The following is a 21,639-nucleotide window of genomic DNA, read 5'->3' as shown; positions in this document are numbered from 1 at the left end:
CACCAATGTACAGATCTCTTTCTCCCTAGTTATATTTTGTCAGGACCCTCATCCATGGCCTCATTTAACCTGAGGTACTTCTTCAGAAGCCTTGTTTATAGACCATTTTTTCTATAGCAATCTCCTCCCAGTTAGAATACTTTATCTTGGAGGGAAGCTCCTTAGGACGTGCTTAACAAAAGGTGATGCCCTCCATCCCACAGGAAAGAAGCCCATTCAAGTTAAGCTCAGGAAGCAAACAACTCAAAAGTTTCAGGAAGCCCGTGAAACTATCTCCCTCCACCAAATAAACATAAGCAATAAGAGCCACTGAGAGAAACTTTCAGGTGATCCAAGCTGTCTGGAAAAGGCAAAAACCAGCTAAGCTATCTGGAGGGGACACATTCCAACACATCCAGCTGTCTGCAAGTCATGCAATGAGTTCCAGATTTCCAGCTATTGTGGGTTTTCACCCATGATGGGGTGGGCTTCGGTGATGCAGCTGTCTTTGAATAATTTCTGCACCTCTAAGTAACCCCAATAAAGCTCATTGGTTCACCAAGTTGGACTTTGGTGGTATCTTTACTTTAATTTGGTCTGTCATTGGTTTGGAGTGGTACATGTTTGCTCACATATGCACAGGAACAGTGTCATACACCATCATGTACATTCAATAACATATGCCCATGGAAATCTATTTGCATCACAGTACACCTAATATTTTATAAATAGTTATAGCATTTAGGAAATGACAAGAAAAAATATGGGGACTAGAGAGATGATTCAATGGGTAAGAGCACTGCTACCAAATTTGAGGAACTGGGTTGAATCACCAGCACCCACCCAGAAACTGTGTGTGGCCATGTGTGTGCATGCCTGCAACCCTAGTGCTGTGGTGTGTGTGTGTGGGGGGGGGGGAGACAGGAGGACTTCTGGAGCTTGCTGACCACTAGCCTAGCTCTAGATTCAGGAGGAGACAGTGTCTCAAAAAAATAAGTGTATGGTAATGAAACAAGACACTTGATAGTCTTCTCTGGTCTGTTTGAGTGCACATTCAGCATGTGAAGTCACCATACACATATGCATATGCCATACACATACTTACACACATGAAAATATGTCTGCATGTGTTCAATAATGATGTGTTATTACCAATAAGTTTTTATTGAAAGTTAGTTGAACAGATGGATGCAGAACCTGTAGATAAGAAAACCCAACTACATTTGATAATTCTGTGTGTGTGTGTGTGTGTGTATGTGTGCTTGTCTGTAGAGGCTAGAAGTTAACACTGGGATGTCTTTCCCAATCACTTCCCCCCTTCCCACCCTTTAGAGACAGAGTCTCTCACTAATCTTCAAGCTTGCTTTTTGGCTAACCTGGCTGCATAGTGAGGCCCTAGATCTCCCTGTCTCTGGGTGCAGCACTGGGTTCCATTCAGCACTGCCACACTCAGCTTTCCTATGGGTTCTGAGAATCTGAACCAGGACCTCATGTTTGCAGCAATCAGTTACCTGCTGACCTATCTCTTCAACCCTTCAAACTCTTTTTCCTTATTTTGAAAATAGGTTCTTTTTGTGAGTTTGAGGTCAATCTAGTCAACAAAGTGAGTTCTAGGACAGCTAGGGCTGTTACACAGAGAAACCCTGTCTCGAAAAAATCAAACAAGCAAATGAAAATAGATTTTCTTACATAATATATCCTGATTGTGGTTTCCCTCCCTCTACTCTCCCGCATCTCCCTCAGAACAGGCTTCTAAGAGATAACAACCAAACATGACGAAATAAAACATAAAACAAAAACCATCCCATTGAGGCTGGAAAAGGAATCCCAACAGAAGGAAAAGAAGAATCAGAGACCCACTTGATTCACACACTCAGGAGTCCTGTAAAAATACTAAACTATAATATATACTCAGAAGATCTGGTACAGATTGGGTTAGCCTTGTGCATGCTGCTTCAGGCTCTGTGGGTTCATAGGAACCCTGTTTAGTTGATTTAGACAGCCTTGTTCTCAGGTGTGCTCCATCCCCTCGACTCTGAAATCTTTCTGTCACCTCTTCCATGGGATACTGAGCTCTGAGGGGAGGGAGTTGATGAAGACATCCCATTTAGAGATGTGTGTTCCAAGGTCTCTTTCTCTCTGCATAGTGTCCGGCTATGGGTCTCTATATTTGTTTATCATGGAATGTCTTATTTTCTCCACCTAGTTTCTGGGTATAGTAGTCTGAGATGGAATCTGTGGTCTCAGAGTCTGCAGCATGTCTGTCCAAACATTCCGGCTTTTAGTGTCTCCACTGAGAAGTCAGGTGTAATTCTAATAGGTCTGTCATATGTTACTTGGCCTTTTTCTTTGCAGCTTTTAATATTCTCTTTGTTCTGTACATTTAGTGTTTTGATAATTATGTGCCAAGGGAACTTTCTTTTCTTGTCCAATCTATTTGGTGTTCTGTATGCTTCTTACACCTTTATAGGAATCTCTTTCTTAGGTTAGAAAAACTTTCTTCTATTTTGCTGAAAATATTTTTTGGGGTCTTTAAACTGAGATTCTTCTCCTTTCTCTATTCCTATTATTCTTAGTTTTGGTCTTTTTATAATGTCCCAGATTTCCTGGATGTTTTGTGTCAGTTTTTTAGATTTAACATTTTCTTTGGCCAATATATCCATTTCTTCTATCATATCTTCAATGCCTGAGATTCTCTCTTCCATTGCTTGAATTTTGTTGCTGAAGCTTGCCTCCGTAGTTCTTGTTTGAATTCCTAAAATTTTCATTTCCAGAATTGTAGACAGAGGCTGCTTGTTCGTTTTCCAGCTGCCCAGACCTGAAACTATCACACAGAAACTATATTAATTATAAACTGGTTGACCTATTAGCTCAGACTTATTAACTCATTTTTTTTTTTTCAAGACAGGGTTTCTCCGTAGCTTTTGGTTCCTGTCCTGGAACTAGCTCTTGTAGACCAGGCTGGCCTCGAACTCACAGAGATCCACCTGCCTCTGCCTCCCACCGCCCGGCTATTAACTCATATCTTACATTAACCCATAATTCTTGTCTATAATAGCCATGTGGCTTGGTATCTTTTTTTTTTTTTTTTTTTTTTTTTTTTTTTTTTTTCCGAGACAGGGTTTCTCTGTGGTTTTGGAGCCTGTCCTGGAACTAGTTTGTAGACCAGGCTGGTCTTTATCAAGTATTCTCATCTTGTGTTCTCTGCGTCTGGATGATGACTGCAGTCTGAGCCTTTCCTCTTCCCAGAATTCTCCTGTACTGGTTGCTCAGACTATACTTCCTGCCTGGCTATTGGCCAATCAGCATTTTATTAAGCCAGTACAAGTGACAAATCTTTAGTGTACAAGACCACTGACCCACAGCACAGAATTGCTTCATTTTGGGTTTTATTGATTTGATTTCCACTTTCAGGTTTTAAATAGTTATATTCATTTTCTTCCACTGTTTGCTTGTGTTTTCCTGTATTTCTTTAAGGAATTTATTTATATCCTTTAAGGACTTCTATCATCCATCTCCAGACAATTTTAAGGATTTTTTTCCTGTGCTTCAGCTATGTTAGACTAGGAGTATTCAGGGTCTGCTGTGGTAGGATAGATATATCGCCTGGCTAATATTATTGTTTTTATATTGGCCTCTAGGTATCTGGACTTGGGATGATTTAGGTCTAGGTGCTGGTTTCTGGATTTGTCTCTTTTGGGTGGGTACTTTGTCCCTTGGTTTCTATTTTCTCTCCAGGCTGAGCAGTGGACTGCAGGTTTCCAGCTTTGGGAGCTGTCACCCATGCTGGTACCAGCTTTGGTGATGCAGCTATCTCTAAGTCATTTCTGCTCAAAAGTGACTGCGGTAAAACTCACCAGTTTACCGGCTGGACTTTGATGGTGTCCTTTCTGTGGTCTGTCACCGGTTCCCCGACTTTGATGGTTCCTTTCTGTGGTCTGTCACCAGTTCCCTGACTTTGATGGTTCCTTTCTGTGGTCTGTCATGGGTTCCCTACCTGAGGTGAGCATATGTCTGTTTGCATCTCCCCAGGAGAAGTCTGTCACACAATGTGCCGTGAAATATGTCACATAACATGTAGTCACAAATATGTGTATATTTGTGTGTGAATCTGAGTTCAAATCCCTGGCACCTACATGAAAGGCCAGGTATGGCCACATGCCTGCACCTATAACTGCAGCACTGCGGGGGCAGAAAACGGTCACTGGTGCCTGCTGGCCACCAACCTTGCTCTGGGTTCAGTGAAAAACCCTGTCTCAATGGGATGGAGCTGATAAAATGGGCTGCCTGACATCCTCTGCTGACCCCCACAGATGTGCATGGGAGCACAGACCTACACACACACACACACACACACACATGCATACAGACATTTCATTCTTTATGGCTGAGTATCACTCCATTTTTTAAGAATATTTACCACACTAAAAACAAGCTGTTGGGCCGGCGTGGTGGCGCACGCCTTTAATCCCAGCACTCGGGAGGCAGAGGCAGGCGGATCTCTGTGAGTTCGAGACCAGCCTGGTCTACAGAGCTAGTTCCAGGACAGGCTCCAAAACCACAGAGAAACCCTGTCTCGAAAAACCAAAAAAAAAAAAAAAAAAAAAACAAGCTGTTGGGGGCTAGAGAGATGGCTCAGAGGTTAAGAGTACTGTCTGCTCTTCCAGAGGACCTGAGTTCAATTCCCTGCAACCACATGGTGGCTCACAATCATATAATTTGATCTGGTGCCCTTTTCTGGCATACAGGCAGAACACTGTATATGTAATAAATAAATAAAACAACAAAACAAACAAACAAAAAAACAAGCTGTTAGCTTACTGTCACCTTGGTAAAATATCTGATACTCAGCAAGAGAAAGGTTTACCTTGGTCCAGTCTCATCCACGGTGGCCTGCCCCTTTCTCTTTGGGACTGGAGCAGCGGCCCAAGCTGTGTCAGTAGATCACAGGGTCTAAAGTAGTGAGTTTATCCTATCTCACAGATGACCACAGTTGCTAACTGGCACAAGAATTATAATTGCCATCAAAACTTACTCTGATGATTTGGGACATGTTTCAAAAGATTGCTTCAGGTAAAAAGTCAGAAATCACAAGACATAAAAACCATCAGAGAGGTTTTTTTTCTTTTAAAAAATGTTACAAAGTGAGACAATTATTCTTTTTAAAGGATACTGTAACGTTTTTTTTTTAAACCAATGGAACTATACCATTGAACACCCTGGGAGAGTGTGGGGACCCCTTCATGTTTAAACTTCCTCATAAAAACATGCAATGTCTACCTTAAATACTCTTAGCATTTATGCTACAGAGAGAAAAAGTTTAAAAAAAATTTCCTGTGTAGTTCATTCAATAAAGAGAATTTATTAAGACTAAAAATCAGTTTAAAAATTTTGAGGCAAGCTAAATATTAGCTACAGTCAAAGAATACATAGCAACTTACTAGTAATAGTACAAGTTGAACACACCTGACCTCAAATCCAAAATGCTTCAAAATCCAAACCTTTTTAGTGGTATGAGCAGGCAGATAACTGCACAACTGGCCTGGACAAAGAGGTCTGTTAAATCTCAGGCACACTAAAAGCACTGGACCCTTCCTTCAAGCCATGTGTATGCGGCAGTGCATGTGATGCATAAAGGAATTCTACAGCTCTATTTGGGTCCCACACCCAAGCTTTCTCTTGTGCCTAAGAGTTTGTCTCACCAGCGGTTTACATCTCTAACCATGTGCAGAAGCTCACTCTACACGGCAGGAGTACATGCTCATGCCTATGGCCCCAGTACCTGACGGGCAGCAGGACTGCAGCTAGAAAGGGAGGAGGGTGGAACAGAAGGAAACACTTGTCTGAAACAGAGAAATTTATGCCAAGTAAGAATCATGAGATACTGGTGGTTTTATGTGACTTTCTCCCTCTTTTCCAGGATTATTGTTGCCAGTGATTTTACTGACAATGTCTCAAATTTCCAGGTAAAATCCTGGCTTTCCCAGAATGCTCTGGTAACACAAAGGCAGAAAGCGAGCTGAGACGGCAAAGAGAAAGTCCAGAGAGAAGGCCAGAAACTTAGTTAAGTCACAGCATGGGGATAAGAGGCCGCCTTTCCACGTTTACTACCGCTGGGCCAGCAGGGGCTTAGGGGGCTTCTGTGGGGCAGGAGGCTGCTGGGTGGTGGGCACAGTGCACACGCAGTTCACCCTCCTCTCCCACAGGGCAGTCTCCCCACCCTGCTCTTCTGTCACTTCTCCTGTTACACTGCTCCTGTGCCACTCCTTGGAGTAATTACATGCAAATAAAGAACGTTTTCTTTTTCAAAACAATGTTAAAAGTCAAGATAATTCTTTGTACTGGAGATTCTAGGTGTGTCCTACAGGCACTTGCTTAAGTTTTTCTCTAGACCAAACCAGATACAGCTAGACTTCAACTCCCCAACTTTGAACTGCTAAGAAGATATTCACTTCTCTGAACATAGTTCACAAGTGTTACGTGTTGAAACCTGTGGGATTTGTAAAGCTATACAAAAGACACTACCATGTTATAGACTCACATGCCATCTAGTCAGACCAATGTCTGAAGGATCACAAACTCCATTAGGGCCTTCACTATAGTCTGTCCTCACTTACCACAACTGAGAAACAAGTATGCTCTCTTGCACTGAAAAAGTATTAGCGGTAAAACAAACAAAACTGAATGCTTCCTGAGCAGTCCCTAAGCACTCCTTCTATGCTGGTGTGTTTAAAAGCTGTTCTTCTTGAAGCTTCAATTTAAACTCCTCTCTGATTCCCTCCAGCAACTCAGGTTTAAAGATGACGTCCAGTGCAGTCATGGCCAGAGCTTTGGCTGTACGCAAGGTGTACAGCTGAGCTTCTTGTGACCCTAGAAGGTAAAGAAAACAAATAAAATGCCTTTCTCTATACTAAGATGCATTCATTAATTCCCCATATTACCTCCTTAAACTGCCTCTCCTACTTCTGAGCATGCTCACCTCATGCTCGCCTCATGCTCACCTGCAGCTTCCGTGTACTGTTCTGTATGATTCAAGGCATCGGTCCCAATGTAAAAATATGGGTGAATCCCAGGAACCACAAAGCTGACATTTCCAAAATCAGTAGAGCCTTGGAACAAAACAAGGAAGAAAAGGATGAAATTCTGAGCAGCCTCCTCCAACGAGGAGTGTTAGTGGGGCATGCCTAAGCTAAGGCCAAGCATTTGGAATTAATAATAAGTCTCCATGTCTTTATATGGGAGCAGTCCAAAAGTAAATGCCAACTACAAGAATATGCCTAGCAGGCTGAATGTTTTTTTAAAAACAATGTTGCTATTTTGACATTCTATACTCACTGAACCATTTATTAGTTTCTTTTCAACCTAAGTGTAAAGAAATATCATTAAAAATATCATCAGGAAATGGCTAAGATCAAAATCACTGATGTCAATTTATACTGGAGAGGTTGTGGGGTAAAGGCAACTCCATTGCTGGTGGAGTGCACACTGGTACAGCCTCTTTGGATATCAGTGTGGCGATTTCTCAGAAAATTAGGAAACAACCTTCCTCAAGACCCAGCAATATCACTCTTGGGTATATACCCAAAGGATGCTAATTATACCACAAAGAAATATGCTCAACTATGTTCATAGCAGCATTATTTGTCATAGTCATAACCTGGAAAAACAACCTAAATGTCCCTTAACCAAAGAATGTATAAGAAAAATGTGGTACATTTACACAATGGAGTATTACACAGCAGAAAAAAATAATGACATCTTGAAATTTGTAGGCAAATGAATGGATGGATCTAGAAAACATCATATTGAGTGGGGTAACCCAGGCCTAGAAAGACAAATATCGTATGTACTCACTCATAAGTGGCTTTTAGACAGAAAGCAAAGAAAAACCAGCCTACAAATCACAATCCCAGAGAACTTAGACAACAATGAGGACCCTAAGAGAGTCATACACGGATCTAATCTACATGGGAAGTAGAAAAAGACAAGATCTCCTGAGTAAATTGGGAGCGTGAGGATTATGGAAAAGTGTAGAAGAGGGGACTGTAGGGAGGGGAGCGGAGAAAAATAATCGCTCAATCAAAGCAATTAAAAAAATATTATCATGGAGATGGAAAGATGGCCCAGCAGTTAAGAGCATTTGCTGCTTTTGCAGAATACCCAGATTTGGGTTTCAATACCCACATGGTAGCTCCTAATTGCCTGTAACTCCAGTTTCAGAGAATACAATGCCCTCTGCTGACCTTCAAGGGCACCAGGTAAGCTGATGGTATGCACATACCTATGCAGGCAAAATACTCATACACATTAAAAAAAGTATCATAGTTGGCAGTGTGCCTGCTTAACATGCATGAAGCCTGGGTTCAGTCCCCAGCATCCAATAAGCCCCAGGTGCAGTAGCATGGATTTATAATCCCTGAATTTGGGGAGCAGAGGCAGGAGGGTCAAGATCAAGTTGGTGTCAGCTATGTGTGGAGTTTGAGGCCAGCCTGGGCTACACCAAGGCCCTGCCTGAAGCAGACACACCAGCAGCTCTTCCTTACCCCTGAAGACTGCCCAATCTAAGTTGGCATTTCTCCTGTTCAAACAGCTCACTCTACAGCAGCTTAGTTACCTGAAGGGCCATTCAATACTGCATCTTCTGAGATGAAGTCTATTCCCAGTTTCTTCCCATTCTCCATATATGCACTGCATAGTGTCTTATTGGGAAGTACATTGTAATAATCGTGTGCTTCACTTGTAATTTCTACCTAATAAAAAATGACAAAACAAAACTTGGGATTAAAAACTCAAATTCATGAAGTCCAAAACAGTGATGGTTTCTAACAGAAAAAGTTTCAGAACGGGTACTTTCCATCCCAGTTATAAAAAACAAACAGTGCATTATAAAGTTAGAGCTCCTAATGCCCCATTTCCTCTGTTACACAAGCACCACACCATAGTGTCACTAAACTCCACCCTGGCCAGCAAGAATCAACTTCAGTCACCTAAAAAAAGGGCATTGCGAGTACCCAGAAACTTCCATTTTAAAACCTGAACCTCCAGGCAATTCTGATGCAGGTAATCCAAACCACTCTGATGGACACTGCTTATACTTCAGTCTCCAAAAGGAGAAGGCGGAGCATCTAAACAACTCAGTACACTTAACACGGAACTGTCCCTGATGTCACAGCCTCGTTTCAAAGGGACCCTCAGAGATTACAGACACTTAGGGAGGCAGGCTCCCAATGGGCCTTGCTTATAGATCGAGTACATGAAGACACAGAAGCAGTTTTGCGCGAGTGCATAAGCGCACTTAACAGTTTGTTTTCAATAAGCAAAAACTAATTATCAAACATTAGAGATCACATTTCTTCTATTCTTGGCAACATCTAAGATAGGAATAAATAATAGCAACCCAATTCAATCTTACACATCAGCCAAAATATAAACTAGTAAAAGGCTATTTAAACACAGACTTAAATCCAACCATAAATCCTATTATTTTTGTGCATGTGAAAGACAAAAGGACAAGCTCAGCTGATATTCAGCAGGAGCCCACCCTCTTGGGTTTTGAGATAGGGTCTCCCTCTCCTTCTGCCTGGAGCTCACCACGCAAGGCTGGCTGGCTAGTAAGCACAGAAATCTGCCTATCTCTGCCTCTCAGAGCTGGGATTACAAGTGCATACACCACATCTGCCGCTGGTTCTAGAGATCAAACCAGGTCCTTAGCTTGCAAAGTAAGTGCTTTGCTGAGTCATCTCTCCAGCCCTGAACTCTTAGCTTAGGGAATATCCTGAGATAGTAACTAAAGATAGTTCACATATCTAACTTTAAAAATATTTAAATTATTTACAGTTATAAGGGAATAAGTGTTTAGCTTTCCTGGGTTGTGGAAGCTTTACGGTTGCACACTAAATCTCTTTGCCAAGAGACTAAGAGGATATGTCCTCACCGCCACACTTAGCCATGTATTTATCTAGATCTCTCTGTTGTTCATGTATCTGGATTATGATTTATCCTTCAAAGCTCAATTAGTCTGCAGTCTTCCAGCAAACCTTCTCCTCCCATCCCACCAACTGGGAACTGAACCCAGGGGCTTGTGCTTGTCAAGCTAAGCTATAGTCCCACCCTGAAACTTTACCTGCTCTGTTCCTCCCAACAGTGTCTGTTCCTAAGACAGGAAGTACAGAGTATGACAATAACTGCAGAGACACTACTACCACGCAAACAAACCATGCACCGCCAGGCCAAGCACAGACCCAAAGGAAGGCTGGGCTGGGCCTCTTCACAGATGCTATTTCATTTGTCTCCCTCCAGAAACCTGGGGAGATTTCAATATTACCCCTATTTTTGAGAAAGAGAAACAGCCCCAGAGATACTGTTTCTCGTGGCTGAGGCACAGGAGCTTGTTTCTCTATAAAAACAACATCTAAGATCTTGTCTCTCCAAACCGACTGCAGTATTTGAACTTTATGTACCTGTGAACATCATCCCATGCTTGCAGCACACAGAGCTGATACTAAAATGTTTCTGAGTTACGATTCTAGTCGACAAAATCTCCTTTGTTCTGAGTCTGTGTTAACTTCTATCCCAGCAAGCCAAACACACACTTATCCCACATCTTTGCCAAAGAGACACACAGATACTGTCATAAAGTGCCCTATGTGGGAAGTACACAAAGTGAGGTAAAGAGGCAGGGATTCTAGCTATTGTCTAAGTAAGGTGACTTGTAGTATTCTCTATTGCAGACACTTAAGAAAATGCACAAGAATTAAATATTAAATTAAAAATTAATTAAATATTAAATGTTCATTAAAAAATTTCACATTAACAATCTAGCCAACTCATTTTACAGGTTTAAGACATCACCAGTGAGGGCAAGGCCCTGAGACAGATTCCCAGCACCACCACCGGCACAAACAAAAATCACTGTATGGAACAGAAGCAAAGCAGGCTCTAATGCAGCAGCGCAAACAGCACAGACCACTGTAACTGACCATAATTAACTCTGAAAAGCTCTTACTGTGCAGCCTGTAGCCAAAGCAGCAGCTCTGAAGGAATCTTCTGCCCTTTTGGTCAGAACCTGAAGCTCTTTCATTGAGGGTGCACGGAAGTAATAGATTAATTCAGAGTAAGAGGGGATGATGTTGGGCTTTATGCCACCATTTTTTATTATACCTATAAAAGAACCAAATTACTGAGGTTAAATTTGATGATCTGTTTAAAGAAAGTTTTGTAGCCCTTACAAAAAGGAAAATAATTTATACTTATTAGCTTCTCTGATAAACCAAAGATTTTGATACACTGTACAACACTTCCACAGAGAGGAGTTATTTCCCAGATAATAAGGGAAAAATGTCTATATGTACTTTATTCTAAGGAATCCATTTAATGCTAAGGAATCACAATTTGGGCTGAGGGTAAAGTTCAAAGACAGAGCACTTCCCTATCATGTGTGAGAGTCTGGGTTTAATTCCAAGAACTGGAAAGAAAGAAAAAAAGAGGTGAAGAGAGAAAGATGATAATCTAAATTATAAAGAAACAGACTTTTATAGCTACAAAACAGACAGTAGTATCTTGGTTGTTTTATTGTTGTTTGAGACAGGGTTTTTCTATGTATCTCTAGTTGTACTGGAATTCACTCTGTAGACCAGGCTGGCCTCAAACTCAAAAGACCTCCTCCACCTGCCTCTGCCTCCCTGAGTGCTGGGATTAAAGGTGTGTGCCACCACTGTCCAGCCTGGCAGTAGTACCTTAAACTTTCTGAAGGAAATTTATCTCAGTAGGCTTTATTATAGTTGTGATTTGATAAACTTTTGACATAATCTTTTACAGTCGCATGAGGCTCTGTAACCGCCATCCTATTTGAAAAATCTTACCAATATTTTATTTTTTTAAAGATTTATTTATTTATTTATTATGTATACAGTATTGTGTCTGCCTGCAGGCCACCATGTGGTTGCTAGGAACTGAACTCAGGACCTTTGGAAGAACAGGCAATGCTCTTAACCGCTGAGCCATCTTTCCAGCCCCCTTACCAATATTTTAAATGACACTTAGCAGTGGAGAAATAATTTTCATACCAATCTATTACACTTCTACAATCACTACTACAATCACTTCTCAGCCTTTTGGCTGCAATCATGTATAAAAACAAAAACTGAACAAAGACCCCCTAAATACTACAAACTATCAAAACACACATTTGGGACCACACAAAATCAAGATTGTTTCTACCAGTAACTAAAACAGATATATACAAACTAATTCCAGATAATTGTGAAACTCTATAATCCTAGCACTTGAAGAGGCAAGAATATCATGAGTTCAAGGTAATCCTTGGTTATAGCCTGGGCTACAGGAGACCTCTTCTTAAACGTGTGTGTGTGTGTGTGTGTGTGTGTGTGTGTGTGCGCGCGCGCGCGGACAGAGAGAGAGGAGAGAGGAGAGAGGAGAGAGGAGAGAGGAGAGAGGAGAGAGAGAGAGAGAGAGAGAGAGAGAGAGAGAGAGAGAGAGAGAGAACTGAATCCGCCATTAGCTAATTCAAAATTTTCCACTCTAATCCCTTGGAGGAAATTAAGGTTAGCAGCAAGATGGGCTAGGCCAGTATGCCGTATGTGTACTGGCTGCTAACACAGGACTGCCTGAATATAAGGGCGCCCTAGACTACACAGTGAGAGCCTATCTCAGACCAACTGCTACCCACACCAGAAAAGAATTAAGACAAGAAACTAGCAAAAGCACAATTACAAAATGATTTTACATACAGCAAAAATGGGTAAAGAATAGAGATTTACTAGATTATAAAGAAATAAACTGAGAAAGGGAAGGAGGGAGGGCAGGAAAGAAAGAAAATAAATCAGTGTGGTAGCTCATACCTGAAATCCCAGACTGGGAAGGAGGAAATGTGTACCCCTAAGAGAAGACCATGCTACTATATTTATACACACAGAATTCGAAGAGTGGACTACAGTAGTCCCTGAGTAAATACAACTAGCAACTGCTACGTTTTCTCTTCTGAGAAAGGATCTCAGTTATCCTAAGCTGCCCTCATATCGACCTGTAGCTGAGGATAATGTGATGCCAGGTTTTACGCAGTGCTGGGAGTCATACCCAATGCACACTGCATCCTAGGCAAGCATTCTAACAACTGAACCACATCACCAGCTCCCAATTTTTGTTGTTGTTGTTTTTCAAGAAAGGGTTTCTCTGTGTAGCCCGGGCTGTCCTGGAACTCACTCAGTAGACCAGGTTGACTTTGAACTCAGAGATCCACCTGGCTCTGCCTGCTGGGATTAAAGGTTTCCACCACCACTGCCTGGCTTCCAACCCCCGATTAAAAAAAAAAAAAAAATCTAGTATTAGACAATTTCACTGAACTGAGATATAATTTACTACACAAATATTTGGCATGTATACCATGAAGTCTCCAGGTCGGTTTCATCTGTTGTCTTAACGCAGAGAGGTTGTTATAGGCAAGGACTGCAGCATCTAAAGCATTCACTCCCTCCCAAGGGTAAGCAGCAGCGTGAGACGCCTTCCCATAGTATTTCACAGTAACGCTAGGAAATAGAAGGAGAAACCACTGGAAATTACTTCCCCATCATCATTAAAATAAGAAAATCTAGTTAGGTAGGGATGTGGTGTGTGTGTGTGTAGTGTAGTGTAGTGTGGGTATTAACAAAGACATAATTCAGCTGGTAGAATGCTTGCCTATCATTTATGCAGCCCAGGGCTCAATCTCTGGTACAGTGGTGTAAACCTGTAATCCCAGCACTGGGAGGCAAGAGGATCAGAAGTTCAAGGTCATCCTCAGCTATACAGCAAATCTGAGGTTAGCCTAGGCTACATGAGACTGCTTAAATCAAAAAACAAAGCAAAGCTGCTCTGGGAGCATAGGTCAGATGACAGTGTTTATTCTAGCATATATAACGTCTGAGGTTCATTCATTCCCCAGCACCATACAAACGACATGGGGGTTCACTCTGCAGTACCAACATGCGGCAATAGAGGCAAAGAATCAGAAATTCAAGGAAAACCTCAGTTACACAGCAAGTTCCAGGCAAGCCATTATTAGCTATACATTAGACCATAACTGAGGGGATGGGGTAAGTGGAGCCAAGTGGATTGACTTTAATATCAAGACAATAAGGCCTATATCTAATCATAATAGTCTGGGAAACCTGCCTAGAGCTTGCAGGCCCCCTGCAGCCAGAAGTGCTGGCAAAGATTTGTAATCTCTAATATATTCCGGAAATACATAGATAAAACTATCTCCACCCCCCCCATGCAAAGTGAATTGTTTCTACTCTCACCGTACCAATTCCAAACTGATAATGAAGAAAGATAGCACAACCATGAGGATTCCGCCCTCTGAAAACAAGGTTTGGTGGGCTCAACGACTGCAGGGAAGTTCTACTACCACTCCCCAGAGTCTCGCCACACAGGAATCAGCTGAGACAGTCTAGCAGGGGCTCCTAGGGCCTGGACCACTGACCACACCACAACTGCTCTCACTGTCGTCTGTGGTTCAATGGCACGTCCTTCTTCATACAAAAGACTAACCTCCTCCAGTTCCATAAAACCAAGCTAGAAAGAGTATGGAGAAGGGCTTTCTTCCCAGGTCCAGTAAACCATCCCTTGTACAGAGAACTCCTTATGAAGAGATAACTGTATTCCAGAAACCAGACTAAACTTAAAAGAGAACACCATGTTTAATACCCCTTTAATAGTTCAATTATGACCACGATAACAATCATGATTGCCAATGTAGGACAAACGTCACATCATTATCGCTCAGTCCACAGGGTCCCCCTGTGCAGTCCACACTGGCCTCCTGGGCAGTGAGGTCACAGGTGAGTCGCACCACGCTCAGGTCATTCACTTTTTAAATGTATTAACGCAGAGTTTTAGAGTCTGGCTCACTTTCATTTTCTTTTTTAAATTCTGTCTGGGTTGATGGGGGAGTGGGATAAGCATGCAATGGGGTACCCGCGGAGACCAAAGGACAGCTCTTAACCTTTGAGGTGGGCTCTGACGATAGAACTTGGGTCGTCATGTTCACGTGACAAGTGCTTTTACCCACTAAACCATCTCGCTGCCCTAGTTTTGAGTACTCTTCAGTCTGCTGCCCACCAAGAATGTATCTTCAATGTGACTACTCACTCATGCTCGGCCACGTCCAGTAGATAGGCGGCATCCTCTTGAGATGGATGAGCCATAAAAACAACATCGAGATCTTTAAAAGCACCTGCTTCAATTAAATCAATTTTGCCACCACCTTCTTCTTCTGCAGGAGTTCCTAGGACAATGACCTATGAGGAAATATATATATGTTAGCACAGAGACTCTTAACAGAAAAAAACATTAAATAGTGCATATTCATTCAGAATATATATACTTAAGTCCTTAAACCCTTAAGAGAAGTTCTTTTCTCACACACAGTAAATATCACAAAGTTTAATTTGTATCATTATAGTAATCTGGTATAAATACATGCTAGAAATGCTACAGGAAAATCTCCCCAATTTTATAACTCAATTTTAACTAAGTTATAACAAAGACAAAAAAAAAGTAGAATTCTATGTGTGTAGGTTCTTCAACATTAGCTAGGACTCATCTGTTAAAGTCTCTTCAAGCTAAGCCTGTTAGCATACTATGTGATAGGTAGATAGTTAGTCATGGCTTGACTGGTAAGGAGCTTGCATGTGACCTGTGACCTGCACAACATCCCTGTGACGCAGGTGAGCGGTCTGGACTGGTTCCGGGAGGTTTAGGCTTCCCAGGTTACAGAGCAAGTCTTCCTAGCTACAATTATCTTAGACAGCTGCCCTGGCCTTCAGCTAACTCTCACTCCTTACTGAGAAACTTAGAAAGGCCTAGCTCATTAACCCTTCATTGTCGAGCGTTAAACAATCTCAGTACCATGGTTAGAAACCGCCAACTATTACACAAACTTACTAATTCGATTCCACCAGTTCAACCAGGAAGATTTAATGGTCACCAAACACCTAATCAAACAAAAGAGAACTTTACAGAATAAACATTTTACTTTAATATGTTAAGCTTAACGTCTTCAAGCATTTTTTTTAAGCAAAGACAAATTATCTTCATAAAATGAATGTATTCTCAAGACCATGTATAAAAATACAATGAAACAAGTTAGGTTTTTTTTAAAAAAAAAAGGCTTTATGAGCAAAGGGAATCAATTTACAATTTTCTGATAGGAGAGGAACCTTGCTGAGAACAACCATTTGAAGTTGGCATATTTCTCAAATCTGGTTGTATTTATTTTTAAATTTATAAAGTAACAAAATTCTCAAATTACGCTGCTTTGGGGCAGGAGGAAGGGTTGAGACTGTCTCTCCCCATGTCCTGGAGCTCATCTGTAGACCAGGCTGAACTCAGAGGTCCGCATAGCATGCACCACCACACCTGGCCACTGAGCTGCTCCTACTCCGAACCTAACGGGCTCTTATGACTGATGCGAACTTTTTTCTAAGCGGCCAGGGTCTCAAACCCTCCCCAACAAGACAAAAACCCAGAGGCATAAAAGGGAAGGTAGCTAAAGAAAAAGAGCCACAAGAGATTAATCCAGTAGAGGATTACTAGCCATGGAGTGGTGTGGGGGACTCGGCTGAGTGACAGCCGGTTCTTGGCTCACAGAACGAAGAACTAACTATACCATCTGAGGAGTAAGAGGACAAACCGGCACGACATTCTGCTTCAAGAACCGAGACGCCTCTTGTAATTGTGAGATAAAGATTAACACTTAAATATGACCCCATTTACGTTATAAATATTTATTCGCTTCTCCGTAATTTGTACTCTTGCAGAGGTTTGGTAGTCTGGTAGTTCTAAAGACTAAAATTTACTATGCAAATACCAATTACTCAAATCAAAAATTTTTTTCTTCTTTTTTCTTTTCTTTCTTGAGTCTACAAAATTTTACTTTGTCAAGAGCTCGCACAGCCTAGTCAGCAAACTGCAGCTGTCTGTCACCAAAAACAACTGGCGCGGTGCTCCGGGCTGGGTCCGCACCGCACCGTGCCGCGCCCCCGACAGACTCTGCTGCAGCCCCGCGTGGCTCACCTTGACGGGCGGTGGCGCGGCGACGCCCTCGAGGGCAGCCCGCAGGCCCAGAGCAGCAGCCACCCCGACCTCGGCGATGAGGTTGTGACCGCAGGCGTGGCCCAGGGCGGGCAGCGCGTCGTACTCGCACAGGAAGGCCAGCTGCAGCGCGCCGGGCCCCGTGGCGGCCTCCGGCGGCGCCCACTCTGCACGGAAGGCGGTGGGGAGCCGGAAGTGCGGTTGCACAGCCCACGACCCCGCCGGAGGCTCGCGCTCCAAGAAGCGCGTGAGCTCGCCGTGCGCGCGCTGCTCCTCGTAGGCCAGCTCGGGCGCGCTCCAGATGGCGCGGCTCAGCGCGCCCAGGCGCTCGGCCGCCTCGTCGATGCGCTCCGCCGCGCGCTGCTTCAGCCGCTCCAGCTCGGCGACGCCGCTCGTGCCCGCCTCGGCCGCCCGCTCAACCACCGGACCCATGGCGCTCTACCCAGGTCAGCTCTCAGCCAGGTTCGTCAGCGCTCGGAGGCCCTCGGAAACACTCGGCTGTCCTCGTCAGTCCTCGGCGACGCTCGGCGCCTCGGCAGCGCTTGGTGGCTTCGGCGGCACGCAGTGGCTTCGGCAGCCTGCGTCCGACTAACCCTAACTGGAACCTTCCAGGCTAGGAGTTGCCACGCAGCTCCACCTCCAGGCTGGGCGTGGAGCTGGGGTTTAAGCTCCTCCTAAGAAAAGGAATTGTATCTGACAAGTTTTTAATCTAAAAATTTGATTGACAATAACAGCTCGTGTTCTTATCATAGCGGGTCTAAGTTACCTGATGTAGAAATTGAAGAAGTCATGCACTCGTTTTCTTCCAGAGTGATACAAATTTCAAAAAAATTGTTATTGATGATACGCCTAATTGGTGAGGTTTTCTAGTATTAAAAGCTTCAGCCGGTCCTTCCCATTCTACCAGCTCTTAATTTGCCACAACTAGATTAAATAAGATACAATATATAATGTAAAAAAAAGATAACGTAAAAATACAACTGTACCTTTGAAATGAGTCTGAAGGAGTGCGTTGAGGTAGTTAATTCTAGCACTAGGAAGGCAGAGGCAGACAGATTTCTGAGTTCGAGACCAGTTTGGAGGAGGAGGGACAGAGTGAATTCCAGGACATCCGAGGCTTCATAGAGTAAACTCTGTCTCCGGAAGAAAGTGATGAGGATTTACTAGTTTATATCCACACTCTAACATGTAAACACTGTCCTCAGTTAACACCCTAACTTATACTCAGCCCTAAACATAATAAAAGTGATAGCCGTGTGTGTCTGGTGCCTGAGGAGGTCAGAAGAAGGTATCAGATCTCCCGGAACTGTAGATAGACATGATTGTGAGCCACTATGTGGGCGCTGGGAACTGAACCCTGGTCCTCTGGCATGAACAACATACACTTTAATTGCCTGGACCCTCTCTCCATTCCCCCTCATTTTCGTAATAAACTTTACTCTGATACACATCTTGTAGAAATCCTCCAGCATCTCTAAGACTCGAGATTAATTTGCTCAGTGAACTAGCTAAAAGTCAGAATAATGTTAAGAGCACTTACTATGGGCTGGAGAGATGGCTCCGGGGTTAAGGGCACTGACTGCTCTTCCTAGAGATTCTGAGTTCAATTCCCAGCATCCACATGACAGCTAAAACTGTAACTCCAAGATCTGACACCCTCACACAAACATATGTTCAGGCAAAATACCAATGCACATAAAAACAAATAAATTTTAATTAAAAAGGCACGTACTCTGTACCAACTGCTCTTCCAGGTGTTTTAGACATTATTACTTAGTCCTTATCCCAACCTATGAGGCTATTAACATGACCATTTGATTACACAACCTACTAAATACTGGGCCCAGTATTATACAGCAGACAACGTTTAGTCACTGCGCTTGATCGCTTGTGTAAACAGACATCTGAATTCATAAACACATCTATTCACATCATAATGGACAGAATCATCTTGAATAACTCTTATGGCAGCAGCTCTGCCAAGAGCAGTGGAAATCCCTTTTGTTCTCTTTGGGCAACACTAAGTAGCTGGTGACAGCTTTGGATACACACTCTAAATACAAGCTGCTAGTTAGGTCGCCTGCTACACATTGACAGTGCTGTCATCTGAGGTGGTGGAAAGAGAGCTAGCTCTGGGCTCTGTTCCTCCTGAGTATGTATGTGCACACACGCACAAACACACACACACACACACGCACGCACACACGCATGCATTCAGTTTCTACTTTGGGCAGCATGGATTTCTTGTTCGTGGTCATTTGCATTCTTGAGTCTCTTTAATGAAGTATGATGCTTTGTTGAATGCACGCCCTCTCTCCAGTCTTCATACTTCATACTCTTTCATTTTCTAGCTCCTAACGGCATAGATCATACATCCCTTGTCGCGGTTAGAATAAAGAGGTCCCCAGAGGCTTCTCTGTTTGAATGCGTGGTCATCAGGGAGTGGCACTACCTGAGAGGGATTAGTCGTTGCCTTTGCAGTACGTGTGTCACTGGAGGTGACTTTAGGGGCTCAAAAGCCCAAGCCAGGCCCACTGTCTTTCTATTCTATTGGATTTGGAAGTAGAACTCTCAGCTTCTTCTCTAGCACCACGTCTGCCTGTGTGCCAAGATGCTCACTGCAAAGGTGAGAATGGACTAAACCTATGAAACTGTCAGCCAGCTCCAATAAATGCTTTCTTTGATGAGAATTGCTGTAGTCATGGTATCTGCTTACAGCAACAGAACACTGACTAAGACTTCCTTCCTCTGTGACATTTCTTGGGTGCTTATTCTTCTTGACTCTATTGATTGTATTGCCCGTTACACTATACCAGTCTTCCAACAGAGACCTTGACTCCATATGGCTTTACAGATTCTCAGACTTTTACCTGAGCTTAGAGTTGGGTGTGAAGAAAGAATGTCATGTGTTTGTTGTTGTTGTGTGTGTGAGTGGGCATGTGGGTGTGAGCACCTGTGTGTGTGCAGCTATGTGTATGCACCTGTGTGTGTGCATGCAGCACCCAGAGCAGGACTCCAGGTGTCTTCTTCATCTTATTGCCTTGAGACAGGGTCTCTCACTAAATCAATCGAAGCCCCCTCCCAGGATCCACCTGTCCCCCGCCCAGAACTAGAACCGACATATACAACCATACCCAACGTTTTACATGGTCATTGGGGATTTGAACTTATGCCTGCAGAGCAAGTGATTTTACCTTTTGAGTCATCTTCCCAGATCAAGAGCATCTTCCCACAGCTAAGGCTGGTCATGTGGCATTCTTGAATCCGGCCAGCTCAGTATTTTGTGCTGTTATTTTCATTTCTACATCTGCTATCGGAACAACTGTATGCCCTGTCTATGATGCCACGAAGGACACTGAATTGTGGTTGTTGTGGCTAGGAACGAAAGCATGTAGGAAAACTCCCATTCTTTACCTGGGGCTGGAGTTAAAGAAACAACACAAAATTTACTACTAAGTTTTTTTTTTCTTTTTAGAGGGAAGGACCTAGGGCAAACAGAAATACTTCAGTAGTCCTTACGGGTTGTCTAGTGTTAATGTATGAAGACGTGTCTTTTCTCCCAAGATACTCACAAAACAAGCCCCCATCATAGGAAATGAAAACTTTGAAATAGAAAATTCCTGACAAATAGGTGTTTTATGAGAAAAAAAATTGAGGGGAAGAAAGTTCAGTTACTGTGAAAAACAGAACTGAAACACCACTCAAATTATACATCGTTGTATTACATGTTATTTTAGCTTCAGATTCAGATCTCCTTTTGACAAATGACAGGCTTCAGCGTGGTTTATATGCTTTGGGTAGGATGAAAATAATCCCTAAATAAAATCCCCATCAAAACTGACAAAACGTGACCTAAAAGAGACCACAGAAAGTGGAACGGAATGCCGGGGGGTGGGGAGGGGTGGGGTGGGGTGAAGAAAATTAAGGTGAAAGCAAAGTCAGCTAGAAACACTGGTGGAAGCAGCGTACAGAAGGAGAGAAAAAGATCTGATTCGTGGATAAAATGCAGTTGTGTCCTCTCCCCAAACAAAATAGGTAATAAAGAAAATGTTTCCAGCTATGGTGTTTTCATCCTGAACGATTCTGATGAGAATGAGGCAGAACCATGGCATGATTTGGGGACTGCCACTACCTGAATTCAGAGAAATACTGTGTGACTAGAGGATATTGTTGATAAAATCCTCCTAACCAGTCCCCAGTGCACTTCACCGTCTCTAGAATGGCTAGGTGAAATAAACACATACCATACAATTTAAAAACCCATGGGCTGAGGTGTCGGGAGAACTAGCTGCCACATAGCAGAAATCAGAGAACTAAGAGAGCAGGTCACCAGAAAGGTGGATTTTGGTTGGGGCTGGAGGAGTGTCTTAGTCATTATTCTATTGCTGTGAAGAGACACCGTCACCAAGGCAATTTTTAGGAAATATTTCATTGAGGGCTTGCTTATGGTTTTGGAGGTTTAGTCCGTCATCATCACTATGGAAAGCACAGAGGCATGTGTGATTCTGGAGCAGTAGCTGCAAGCTACATCGTGGATCCATAGGCTGAGAGAGTGAGACTGGGCCTGGC

General features: G+C 43.0%; 1 protein-coding gene across 2 annotated transcripts; it reads right to left on the bottom strand.

The window, feature by feature from the left end:
• Positions 1-14: 14 nt before the first annotated feature.
• Pm20d2 (peptidase M20 domain containing 2) lies at positions 15-17,551 on the bottom strand. Of its 2 annotated transcripts, XR_009058420.1 has the most exons (8): positions 17,053-17,551; positions 15,127-15,275; positions 13,381-13,523; positions 10,985-11,139; positions 8,594-8,729; positions 6,981-7,088; positions 3,837-6,849; positions 15-2,803 (listed from the first exon to the last, which is right to left on the bottom strand). XR_009058420.1 is itself a non-coding variant. In XM_057790817.1 (7 exons), the coding sequence occupies exons 1-7, from the start codon at positions 17,500-17,502 to the stop codon at positions 6,695-6,697; spliced, it is 1,296 nt and encodes a 431-aa protein (XP_057646800.1). In that variant the 5' UTR covers positions 17,503-17,551; the 3' UTR covers positions 3,199-6,694. The 2 variants fall into 2 exon arrangements, 1 of the variants encoding a protein (XP_057646800.1); XM_057790817.1 differs by lacking the exon at positions 15-2,803 and having other exon boundaries at positions 3,199-6,849.
• Between the last annotated feature and the right edge of the window lie 4,088 nt (positions 17,552-21,639).

The sequence above is a fragment of the Chionomys nivalis genome, chromosome 16, assembly GCF_950005125.1.
Source record: "Chionomys nivalis chromosome 16, mChiNiv1.1, whole genome shotgun sequence".
Lineage (NCBI taxonomy): Eukaryota > Metazoa > Chordata > Mammalia > Rodentia > Cricetidae > Chionomys > Chionomys nivalis.
Note: the sequence above shows the minus strand (reverse complement) of the source record. Positions and strands in the feature narration are given on the sequence as shown.

What these genes read in the sequence shown, in the direction of transcription:
- Pm20d2 (XM_057790817.1), bottom strand. Translation starts at nt 17,502, where the DNA reads ATGGGTCCGGTGGTTGAGCGGGCGGCCGAGGCGGGCACGAGCGGCGTC. An exon ending in CTGGACGTGGCCGAGCATGA is followed by an intron (nt 13,524 to 15,126) that starts GTGAGTAGTCAC and finishes TCTATTTCCTAG; the next exon opens with CGTTACTGTGAAATACTATG. An exon ending in ACAGTACACGGAAGCTGCAG is followed by an intron (nt 6,850 to 6,980) that starts GTGAGCATGAGG and finishes TTTACCTTCTAG; the next exon opens with GGTCACAAGAAGCTCAGCTG.